The sequence below is a fragment of the Apodemus sylvaticus genome, chromosome 7 (assembly GCF_947179515.1).
Source record: "Apodemus sylvaticus chromosome 7, mApoSyl1.1, whole genome shotgun sequence".
Taxonomy (NCBI): Eukaryota; Metazoa; Chordata; class Mammalia; order Rodentia; family Muridae; genus Apodemus; species Apodemus sylvaticus.
Window position 1 is genome coordinate 86,776,320 of NC_067478.1, and position 12,637 is coordinate 86,788,956.

The following is a 12,637-nucleotide window of genomic DNA, read 5'->3' on the forward strand; positions in this document are numbered from 1 at the left end:
CCTGGTCTTTCCATTGTCTCCGTACTCCCACCTTTGGCCTAGGGTCATTTACTTGTAGTCACACCACGTGGGGCTTCTATAATCAGTTTCTTTCACTTAGTAATTCACATTCAAGCCCTTCATGCCTTCTCGTGGCTTCATAGTTTTTTTCTTTTGAGCCTTGAGCAATATTCCATTTTCTAGTTATGCCATAGTTTATCCAGCAGCTCCTGACGGGTTTTTGTTTATTTTCAAGCTTGGCCAGCTACAAATAAAGCTATAACTATCTACAGATTTGTAGGTGGAGATAAGCTTTTGATTTGTTTAGGTAAATAATAAAAGCATGATGCTTGAACCATACAGTTGTGCTTAGTTTTATAAGAAACCCCCAAGTCTCCAAGTACTCGTGCCATTTCCCATTTCCTCCAGCTGTGACTGAGCTATGCTGTCCCCATGCTTGTCAGCTTCGGGTGTGGCAGTGGGGTGTGCTTTGGCTACTAATAGGTATCTTGGAGTGACCTCGGGAAAGAGTCTCCATCTGCTTACTTGCCGTCCGTGGTGTCTGTTGAGGGGTTTTAGTACTTTTAGTTATAGTGAGACTGTTAGCTGGGTCATATGTAGTTGGGCCATTTGTTGTGTTGTGTTGTGTTGTTGTAAGGCACTATTCTTCAGAAGAGGAGAGCAAATAAGGGACAGATGAAAGACCGAAGTATAGATACCATCAAAGTCCAACTTGATAAACCAATGAGTTTTATTGGGATTATTTATAGAAGTATGGGTGAGGGATTACTTACAAAAGAGATGACTCAAAGACGACACCGAAGTCCACAAGCACAAATGATAGTTCACAAAAACTGGGAACCCAGAGCACACTGAACAACCTGCAAGCATGTCAACAGTTTGGAGAGTGTCCTTGTTCAAGTGCCTCAGCTGCTTATCATTTCATCTAGACAGTTGGGCTGGTCTCTGCTTTTGCCAGGTTTACACTCTGCAGTCTTCACTGTCTATACTCTTAGGGAAGTTTGGACCAAATGAATCTGGTCAGTTTCAGGGACTTCCTGAATTGGTCTTACATTGTTTACTTCCTGTCTAAAGAAGCTTGCTTCCCTTTAGGATTTCACTTTCCTCTAGAGTGGTTCTGTTATTCTACCTCCCTATGAACATCCTATCCTAAGCATTTTCTACCAAGATGGAAAAGTTTAGTCTAGAAGTAACTGCTAAAGGAAATAGTTGAATTAATAGTTTGGTTGTAGTTGGGCTCTTAGTTGGGTTGTTAGTTTGATCTGAGCTGTTAGTGGGGTTGTTAGGTTGCAGTTGGAGTTGCTGTTGAACTGTCTTCAGTGCTGTAAATTGAGCCAAGGGCCTTGTTTGTACTAATCTATCAGTGAACTATATCCCTAGCCCTCTTTTTACTTTTTATTTTGAGACAAGGTCTTACTAAGTTACCCAAGCCAGTCTTGAACCTAACACCCTCCTTCTTCTACTCCTCAGGTATCTAGGGTAACAGCCCTATTCCGTCAGATTCTGTTTATTGAGTTTTAAAAGTTCTTGTATATTTCCACCAGTGTGTTTTTATTAAACTTATCTTTTACCACCACCTCCACAACTACCACCACAACAGAACCTCCCAGTCTGACTTTTACTCTTATTCTTTTGGCTTAGTTTTCATTCTGTTTCTTAAAACAACTAAATACTTAAAAATAAGTATGACTTAAAACTGAAAAAGATAAATTCAGTTTAATTTACCATAAAGGTTATAATTATGAGTGTGAAACATGGATTTTGGAAATTCCATCTACTTACTTATTTATTTTGTGTGATGGGAATGGTGTGTGTACACACATACATGGCACACGTATGGAGGGAGAGGACAACTTGCAGCGGTCAGCTTTCCCCTCTCAGCGTGCAGTTCTGGGGAACTGAACTCAGGTTGTCAGTTTGTGTCACACACCTTCATCTGCTTAGCCATCTCTGACCCTTGGAAATGCATCTTAAAAGCAGGAACTTTGCACATGGAAGCTTTTTATTTGATAACTTGACACCTGTTGCCATACCTCTCTTTCATCTAAGTAGACGTCCCCTCTAGTAAGGGATAGGACAGCTGTGACATGGGCCAGCCATGTGCCAGAGCTCTCATACACTCCAACTTCACCCTTGCAGAAGGGTGCTGAAAATACAAAGTAGCTGTGTCCTCTGAGATGGATTTCCATGTCGTAAAACTGGCCCCTCAGTCTCTTAGAATGTTGCCTGTATGAAAGCCTGTCTGATGGACGTCAAGTAATAGCTTGAATGATGCAGTTGCTCGTAGCCAGGGAGAGAAATGCATTTTAGAATTAAGTGCCTTAACTTGTGTTCTCCCTACTTGAGGGTTCAGGGCTATTGCGCTCGTGGGTCAGGTTGGTGTTGGCAGTGTTCTGGACCTGTTTCCTGCCACTAGTGTGGGGGTAGCATGAAACTTTAAGTTTTAGTTCTGGTTTTCCTGTTCTTGTCCCATTTTAGAACATGTTTGGGGAAAATTTGCTATGTCCCTATCACCTCTAACACTCATAGTCCACGAGTCTGCATTCAAGTAAAAGAAGTCAGCCAAGTCACTTTTTAGAAAAGTCAGAGCATGTACCCTGTTTGCTGAAGCCATGACGACCCAATAGAAGCCATTGCTGTGGAATGGGAGATGGGAGGGTAGTGGAGACCCCTCCCCTCTGTCCTTCACTGCTCAGCTCACAAAGATGAGAGAGGCCCTGGAAAATGGGTTTGTTTTTTGTTTTAGTTGCTTACTTTTGAGAGAGGGTCTCTCTATCCTGCCCAAGCTGGCCTTGAACTCCAGATCCCCTTGCTTTAGTTTCTGAGCTGATGAGAGTCTGGGCAAGCAGCACTGGGCCTACTTTCCAGGGAAGTTGTTTTGGAGTTTAACCATATCCCTCTGTCCTAGGAAAGAGACTGTGTCTGGCTGGCTCTACCACCTCAGCAGCCCACTGTTGGTAGCTGCTTGTCTATGCTTAGCTCCTTCCTTTTGTACTTTTATGAATTTACTGAATATTTTCTGAATTTACTGAAATAATGTCTTTTATTCAAAATTTCTAAATTTACTGAAATACTGTCTTTTATTCAAATAGGTTTGCAGTCTTGGGAAGACATTGACAAACTGAATTCATTCCCCAAGCTTGAAGAAGTGAGATTGCTAGGAATCCCTCTTCTGCAGCCGTATACCACCGAGGAGCGCAGGAAATTGGTAGTGGCCAGGTGTGTTACCCTGCTCTCTTCTCTGTCCTTCTGAAGGGACATTAAAGGGGCAGTGTACTCTTAGGGGTGCTGTGTGTTGTCCATCTCCTGAGCAGGCTGTGCTTGCACTGGTAGAACTCAGGTCTGTACAAAGCAATGTACTGTATAGTGAGCAGACATAGCTGGCCTGCTGAAACCACTGGGGGAAATCTTCCTGTAAATGTATGTTTTACCTGTTTGGTTTTAAAGACTTAGAACATTCGAAAGCCCATTTTGGGTGATGAGCTGAAAGACTGTTGCTGGACTGATGGAGGCCTCCTGATTTCTTCTAACATGTGGTCATAGAGTGCACCCGTACCCAGAAACACAGCCAGCTCAGCTGCGTCTGTTTTCTACTTAAGAATACTGGCCGTCACTGTCATCTCAGTGCTCTCTGCCTTCTCTGCCTCTGGTGCACCTCTGCACACTGTGCAGCCTCCCACCAGTGTGTGTGTGCTTGCATGAACTGTAACAGAGAAAAGATTTTGGCTAAAATGGAAATGTCCCAGGGCTTTGCTTTGTCTCTGCATGTGCCCCGCCCAGAGCTCTGGAAGGACAGGCTTTGAGGTTTTTGCAGATAGACAGTTCCTCCTTCAACACAGTATTGATCCTTCTGCCCAGCTAATGGTCCACACTGCCATGCGGGTATCTCTTACCACAGTCGGAGGACTCAGCATTCCCACACCGTGTGGGTAGGCTTTGGGCTTTATGTTCCTCCCACAGTCCTTTTACAAGTATAAGATGATTCATGTGATATATTCATATTGTACATACTACATTTTGAACTTGTGCTATGGCAAGTTCTATAACATGACAGCCACCAGCCTGGGTATCTGTGAGCACTTGAAGTAATATCTTGACTAATTTGAATTATAAAATAGATACAGGATTTCCCCCAATTTACAAGAGATTATAAAATAGCTTATGACTTACTTTTTAAAATACTGGTTACATGTAGAAATGCTGATATTCTTGTTATATTGAATTTCATAAGATATATTATTAAAATTTTTACCTTTTTTTCCTCTTTAAAATGGAGCAGGAAAGATGGCTCCGTGGTTAAAAGATCTACTGCTCTTCCAAGACCCAGAGTTCGGTTCTCAGTATTCGTGTAATACCCATGTCAGGGAGTATACTACTATCTATTGGGACTCTGTTACCCTCCTTAGGCCTCTGTGGACACCCCCACATGTGAGTGCACACACATGTGTATATACATTAAAAGAAAGGAAGGGTGTGCAGTGGGGCTCTTAGGTCCTTTAGACCCATAGCTTGGCTTGCATCCCATCCACCTATGTTGGAAAGTGTGTCCTAGTGTTGTGCTCTGAGAAATCAGGTTTGAGACAGAACATCTGGGCCACATCTGGAAATGCAGCAGTCTGCATTCTTTGGATGACTTCACTGCACATCAGTCTTCACACAGAAACAAGGCCCCTCCAGCTATGTCCTTCCAAAAGCAACAACCAATTGTTTTATTTGTGGCTCCTTAAAATGCCTTTATTGTGATTGTAACTTACAGATTGCCCTCCGTTTCCAAACTCAATGGCAGTGTTGTCACGGATGGCGAGCGAGAGGATTCTGAGAGGTTTTTCATCCGGTACTACGTGGATGTTCCACAGGAGGACGTGCCATTCAGGTAAAGTGCTCTCTGTCGGCTCTGCAGGCTCTGTAGAGCACCAGGCCTTTGAGAGTCTGCTGCCTTGGACAAGATCTGATCTTTAGGTCCTAGAGGACTTTGTCAGTAGGTTTGAAAGAGAAAAGGAAAACACAAAAGCAGACATCTTCCTTTCCATAGTACCATGCTTCTCAGGTGTGAGTCAGGACCCTTTGGGGGGTCGAATGACCCTTTCACAGGTCTGCATATCAGATATCCTTATTACCAGTTATTTACATTAAGATTTGTAACAGTAGCAAAATTGCAGTTATTAATGAAGAACCAAAGAAAATAATTGTATGGCTGGGGTCACCACAACATGAGCTGTGAGGTCATGGCATGAGGAAGGTTGAGTGCCACTCCAATAGCATTTCCTCTAGTCTTCTGTGGGCTGTGGACTGGGGCCTGGTGAACACCCATTTTGCTTTGGGTTGCAAATTTCTCTTCTTGGAGCACATCTTCATCTGTTCTCAACTAGCTTCTTCTTGTCTGTTGTGTTTGCTTTGGGACATGGCAGCTTCTGCAGACCGGCAGGCTTGGCAAGTGAGGAAAGGTCTAGAAAGTAGGCTCTGGAAGGGATGGGTCAGGCTGGCTGCATAAGGAGGGGAACGCCCGACTGAGTTAGAGCTGTCTGAGTTTTAGGAGGACGCCTGCCTATGTGAAGCCCTACCTTTAATCCACAGGGAGCAGGAAGAGCAACAGGTGCTGCTTGCCACCAGATACACAAGAGAAGATATCCCTGAAAACAGGCTTCCAGGTGTTGGCGAGGAGAGTTGCCTGCCATCAATTTAAATTCCTACCTTATTTAAGAAAGCCTGGGGCAGGGTGGGGAGATAGTGTGGTGGTTATGAGCACTTGTTGTTCTTACAGAGGACCAAGGTTTGATCCAGCACCTGCATGGATTACAGCCACCCAGTTCCACTTCTAGTGAATCCGACTCCATCTTCTAACCTCCTAGGGCACTAGGAATGCATGGGGAACACAGACATACATGTAAGCTGACTCGCGTGAGGCCTGACACCTGAGGCTTCCCTCTGATCTCCACATGCACACTCTGAAGTAATATACATTCATAGCCACATATGCACACACACACATGCAAGAGAGGCAAGAGGATAGAAAGGATCCTGAAGTATTCAAAAGAAAAGAAGAGAGAGAGAGCTGGGCATGGTAGCACATAACAGTTGCAGACCTCTGGAAGTGGAGGAGGCTATAGGACCAGGACTTCAATGATTATGTAGGGAACCCCTTTCTTGGAGGAGGGGTAGTGCGATAGGAGGAGGGGAGAGGAAGAGGAAGAGGAGGAAAAGGAAAAGGGAGGGGAGAGAAAAGAGGAGGGGGAAGAAAAAGAGGAGGGGAAAGAAAGGAGGAGGAGGAAGTGGTGATGGTGATGGTGACAAGTTTGGTGGCTTACATATGTAATCCTAGTATTAAAGAGTCCAGTAGGAGAATTGGGTATTCAAGGCGATCCTTAGCTACTTAGCGAGTTTGAGGTTAGCAAGGGGTGAGTGTCTTCAAACAAACAAACAAACAAACAAACAAAACCCCACTCTGAACAATTAAACAGAAAACTCCCAAGTGGCAAAAACAACAACAGGGAATCTGCAAGGCTAACATGCACCCTCACTAGACCAGCAGGAGCCCTCACTAGACCAGCAGGAACCCTCACTAGACCAGCAGGAGCCCTCACTAGACCAGCAGGAGCCCTCACTAGACCAGCAGGAGCCCTCACTAGACCAGCAGGAACCCTCACTAGACCAGCAGGAGCCCTCACTAGACCAGCAGGAGCCCTCACTAGACCAGCAGGAGCCCTCACTAGACCAGCAGGAACCCTCACTAGACCAGCAGGAGCCCTCACTAGACCAGCAGGAGCCCTCACTAGACCAGCAGGAGCCCTCACTAGACCAGCAGGAGCCCTCACTAGACCAGCAGGAGCCCTCACTAGACCAGCAGGAGCCCTCACTAGACCAGCAGGAGCCCTCACTAGACCAGCAGGAGCCCTCACTAGACCAGCAGGAACCCTCACTAGACCAGCAGGAGCCCTCACTAGACCAGCAGGAGCCCTCACTAGACCAGCAGGAGCCCTCACTAGACCAGCAGGACCCCTGGCTAAACCAGGTTTCAGTGAGCAGGGCAGACATAAGAGTTATATAAGGCAGAATGAACCTCATATCTGTCAGGCTTGTGACTCTTGGATAGACATATTTTCTCCTCAGAGGAATTAGTGTTTACAGGCTAATATTTTTACTAAAAGTGATGAGCATTCTATAGGGCTATAAGTTTGCATAAGGATATGTTTACAAATATTTGAAGAGGTTTAAACAAAATGGGAAAAACTTTAAATCCACGGCTGGCAAGGTGGCTTATCAGGTAAAGGGTCCCAGTGCTTGCCTGTAAGCCTGACGGTGGGAGTCTGCCCCACAAAATGGAAGGACACAATCCCATCCTTCAGGTGGTGACCCACATACATCATGGCATGAGCAGCAGTTGGTATACCCCCATACACACACAGGTACAGACACACACTTGCACCAACATACCCAAACATACATACATACATACACACATACTCACAGGCACACATACACACGCATGCAGGATCACATAAGCCGTGCTATCACACACAAAGTAAATAGATCTTAAAGCTAAAGTATGACCCAGTATCTATTCCATTTGACAAACTTACTGATACCTGTAGACATAGCTGTGTAGGTACAGAAATAGATAAAATTGTTTTCTGTCTCTAATGGTATAATTATCTCGATGTGCATTATTCCTCTGTAATAGTGTTCTAGAGTGGAAGCCATAGAAATCAACCTTGATTAGCTGTAATTAGCAGGGAAATGTATTATATATCAGAAGGCTTGTTAGGCAGGACCCAAGAGAGTACAAAAATCTCCTATTTGATGCATCACCACTGGCACTGCTATCTGTGGACACCACAGTGCAGCTGTGTCATCAGCCACTGATTTTCTCATTTAAAACTCTGTTAAGTTTCTACTACACAGCTGCTGCCATTGTAGAGGCTGGCTAATGAGGACAGCAGAGGCCCCTCCTTGTTTCTCCCCATTGGACAGTAGAGGCCCCGCCTTGTTTCCCCCATTAGACATCAGAGACCCCGCCTTGTTTGCTCTATTCTAACCCAAGGATGTATCAGCGTCTCTTGACCCCAGGCTGCCCTTAAACCTCAGCCCTCTTGTCTCTGCCCCCTAAGCATGGAGACTACAGAGGAACGTGGCCACCATTCTTGTTTTAGCCACATGGTTAAAACTACATGGATTGTTTTAGGCATTTTCTTGAATTTCTTTTGAGAAACATGAAACATCAGACTTTGTTTATTTGGCTTTTTAGTGGATGGTGCTGAGGATGGAACCTGGGTTTGCTAGGTGAGCATTTTCTTCCTGTGCTACATCCCCAGCATCCTAATCTTCACAAAATAGAAACCACACATCAATGGTAGTATAGCTTATTTCTCCCACTTTCCGGCCTCTGGTGTCCTTTCCCAGTTGTAAGAGAGACAGTAGTCTCACATGTGCACAGTGCGATTGTTGTGCACATGGAGATGAGTTTCTGGTGAGTCTGGGTGTTCACTGCTTTCTCCACCCCCTTCTGTTTGCTCACAGCCTTCTTTGACTTCAGGCAGGACCGTGGGAGCCAGCTGTTGGTGCTGGCATCTGCACCCTTAGTAGTTTTACTATCTGTGCTTTCATTCTTGGACTTTCTCCCTTCAGACCTTGTAGTACAGGAAGTGCTAAAGAGAGCCTCTGGGTTCCGTCTACAGCTAAATATGCCTCCTCTATTTCTCCTGACACCTAATCACCTTCCTTGCCTGACATTTCAGCAAACTTTTTTGGGCGATACATTTGGCCTGGTGATGTGTGGAAATAGCATGGGTAGCTGTGAGGGACAGTTTCCAGGATGTTATTCTGAGGGCTAAGGTGAAACCTTGTAAAGCTAACATCTAAAGGCCATTCTGCAAGCCATTTACTGGACGGCATCTTGGGGTATGCCGTGAACTGCACTGTCATCCTTTGGGATCGCAGGCCTACTCTGATTCAGAAAGAACTGGATTGTTTTTACTACAAGGGGAGAGTTTGTGGAGATGGAAGGAGAGTCTCCATCACCAGGTCTTTCATATTGACTGTCTATGGTTCTCGCTGGAGAAGCTCTATTGCTCTCCGTGTAATGCTGCAGTTGACCAGGGTTCATGGGCTCCTTCGAGTGATCCTAAAGACTCCAGGATCCATTCACTGCTGCAGAGGATTCACACAGACTGTTTAATGCGTTCATTTATTTTTGTGTAGGTATGTGTATATTTATGTGTGTGTGTCCACACACTTATGTATGTGTCTGTAAATATGGAGAACATACATTGACATCTGCTGTCTTCCTCAGTTGCTTTCACATTTTTTGTAACAGAGTCTCTTGCTGGGGATCAGGGATTTAGTTAGAATAGCTTGCCAGCAAGTTCTAGGAGTCTACTCTCACAGAGATTGTATGTGTGTGATACCCTAACTCTTTACAGTGGTGTTGTAGACCTGAACACCACGTGTGGATCAGGTCCTCACGATTGTGTTGTTAGCACTGCGCTGATGAGCTCTCTCCCCAGGCCCTGACACAAACTATTTAATAAACATTCCTTCCTGCCTGTCTCTTTATCTAATTATGCCTATTTTCCTATCCATTAGCGCTTACATGCCACCACTTGGCTGTTTCTATCCTTCAAGTGGAAGCAGGTAACCCAGTTCCAGTCCTCTACCTGCGTCCTCGGCCTGTAATGTCTTTGTCAGAGACGTGGGTGCCGCTTTTTTTCCAGCCTTGGAGTAGGAACTGTCTTCTGGGTCCTTCTAAGGTTCCATAAAGAGAAGCTGGGTAGGAAGCAATGAGGATGATAAGATCACTTATCATTCCTATGTCCTTCAAGGTTTTGAATTCATGCATATTATCAAAAATATTGGCATCTCAGCCTCCTTTAGCATAGCTCATGATTAAATCCACTTTTGTCAGCCAACTGGACACGCACACATTGTAACTGCTCTCAGCTGCTGATGGGAGCTGTCAGATTTCAGACATTTTGGCAAGTAAGTGCCTATGCCAGCAGAGCCAGCAAGAGGTAAAGAGCCCTTGGGCTCTACCTTACACGTACTTCCAATATGTGTCTTAGTGACCAGAGTCTTTCTGTAATTATCCTCTCTTGAGTGTGCTGTGACCCGATGCTAGCCAGCCAAGATATATGTATAAATAATATATGAATAAATAGATTAGTGTATTTTGCAGAGGCGGGTAGAGGAGTAGACTTATGAATAAGTGCAGAAGGCCTCCGAACACCCTGCACACTCCTCAGTCCAGTTCTCTCCTGCACTCTTTTCTAAAGGTATTTTACATCTTCGATTTATTTATGAAGTTTCTCTTCAGATTCCCTGGAGCTGGAGTTGACAGGTAGTTTGTGAGCTGCCCAACAAGGATACTGGGAGCCAAACTCTGGTCCATTGGAAAATCTGGGAGCTTCTGAACTCTTGAGCCACCTCTCCTGCACCTAGTTCTCACTCCTTCCTCAGCCTTGTAAGTGCTAGGATAATAGGCATGTGCCATGCCTGACTACATTGTATTTTTAATAGTACCTGTATTTCAGTATCCTCCCTGGGCATAGTTTATGGGGATTTTGCCATGATTTCCTTTTATTTAATCCCATAAGCTAGCAGGTGCTGTGCCTTGTGGCCTTGACTTTGCACGATCTTCATTCTTGGTAGCACTATCTCTGTCACCCCAAGCCTTCCACGTGACCATGGGTGATAATTAGTTCTTTCACATCTCCACATTGAGGATTTAAAGAATGTCTCCTGTGAGCACTAATATGATACCCACTGGCCTTTCCTAGGCAGAAACCAAACACAGATTGCCCTTCATTACCTGAGAGTCTGTTGCTTATAATTCATCTACTGCCTGCTAATTTCGTAGTGCAAGCAACAGAATCAACTCTGGGCAAGTTAAGTCAAGTAAGAATTTAGGAATAAGATAATAAAAAGCCATGTGGCTCACAGAACAGACAGAAAGATTAGAGAATTACTCTCGGACAGGATCGGTAGAAAGCAAGGCCCAGCCGGATTTCTGTATCCGTCCAAGAGCGACTTGCTCCTGACAGTGACGTTTAGACAGACAGCAACAGGTGGCATGCCATCACTGTAGCCATGCCCATGCATTTTAGTCCTGCATTTGCTGCCGGCCACCTCTGAGAGCTTGGGAGGTGGCTCAGCAGTTAAGAGTGCTCTCTGCTCCTATAGAGGACCTCAGTTCTATTTCCAGGACTTACATGGCAGCTCAAAACTGTCTATAACTTCAGTTCCAGAGATCCGATGCTCTCTATGACCCCTGTGGGCTCTTGCACATATGTGGTGGGCACACTGAGAGGCACACACATAAACTAAGCACATACACATAAGTTCTCAGGTCTGCATCTTTGCCTAGTACTTAAGATTTAAAAAGACAGGTTTGTGCCATTTCCCCTCTTGTAGTTTTTGGGGACACAGGAAGAATATATTCTCTGTAGTGTTTGAATGTCTCTCAAATGCTTGCATCTCATGGGTTTTGGGCCACCCCTCCCCTGAGGCTATCATCTGAAGCTTGTTCAGACACTAGATAGCCAAAGTTGTCTTCTATCGTCCACTGCAATGCCTGTCCCAGTAGTTTTGAAATAAAACTGGTGGATTTAGTCAGCAAATGTTTTTGAGTCCATTTGATATCCCAGAACTATTTTGCACTTAAGAAGGAACTGTGGGGGCAGGTGACATGACACAGCAGATATAGATGCTTGCCACCAGGCCTGACAGGATGAGTCCCATCTCCTGCACCCACATGAGAAGAGAGAACTTGACTCCTGAAGGTCCTTTTGTGCCTCCACGTGTGCCGTGGCATCCGCACCCACACCCACAACAATGAATAATATACTTCATAAATAAATACGTATAATGCAAGCTATAGTGGTATTTATGTTTGACAGAGAAGACAGTGTATGGAATGTGTATCCTAAAATGTATAGCGTATGCGGTATGCATGCTGTGAATTAAGACAGTGATTCATGGGTGGAGCATCGGCATTGAACTCACCCTTTTCTCTTCCAGTTCCGTACATTACCTCTTCCTAAAATACTGACAAAACACACATAGCCTGGTACAGTTAGTACACAGTGGAAGTATGACCCCTTAGGAAACCCAGGGTTTGTACTGAATCAGTAGGGATTCGGTTTCCTGAAATCCACAGATATGTCCATTTGTTTTGGAAAAGACATTTCTTTTCCTTTGACTGGTCCTGCTGCTGGTTTTCCTGCCTTGTTTTAATTAGACATGAGGTCAGTCTTCTTTATTTAGATGTGTGAGGAAAGTGACTCAGATTGTTTCTGAGTGACGTGTGAGGGGCCATCATGGCGTGCTGAGGGTCCCTGAGGGCAACAGAAATGTTTTTTCCACACTGTGATTGGTCTTCTTTCAAACGGAACTACTAAGGACTATCCAGAGATCTATAGTCTGTTTTCCTACCCCAGAATCATCCAACCATCTTGGGCACAGAAGGGAGTCAGACCTCAGTGTTGTGAGTGTGTCTCATAAGTGTGAGAGCTCAGTGGTTGCCTGTGGGTGCTCCGTTACCCTTGTCATTGTCGGCTTCTGCTGGTGGAGCCTCCTTGCTGGGGCTGCTCATGGCAAGTGACTGGCCAGCATGGGACGGAGTCCCCGCCATAGGCCATGTGTTTGT

General features: G+C 45.0%; 1 protein-coding gene across 3 annotated transcripts in view; it reads left to right on the forward strand.

Moving 5' to 3' along the window:
• The window catches only part of Tbcel (tubulin folding cofactor E like), a 60,311-nt gene that overhangs the window by 30,400 nt on the left and 17,274 nt on the right, over positions 1–12,637 (forward strand). For 2 of the 3 annotated variants that reach the window (XM_052188606.1, XM_052188605.1), the window contains exons 6-7: positions 3,093–3,219; positions 4,757–4,873. In XM_052188606.1, coding sequence (XP_052044566.1) covers positions 3,093–3,219; positions 4,757–4,873 — 244 coding nt within the window. Of the gene's footprint in view, positions 1–3,092; positions 3,220–4,756; positions 4,874–5,574; positions 6,857–12,637 lie in introns of those variants that run through there. The other variant, XM_052188607.1, reaches the window with a different exon arrangement.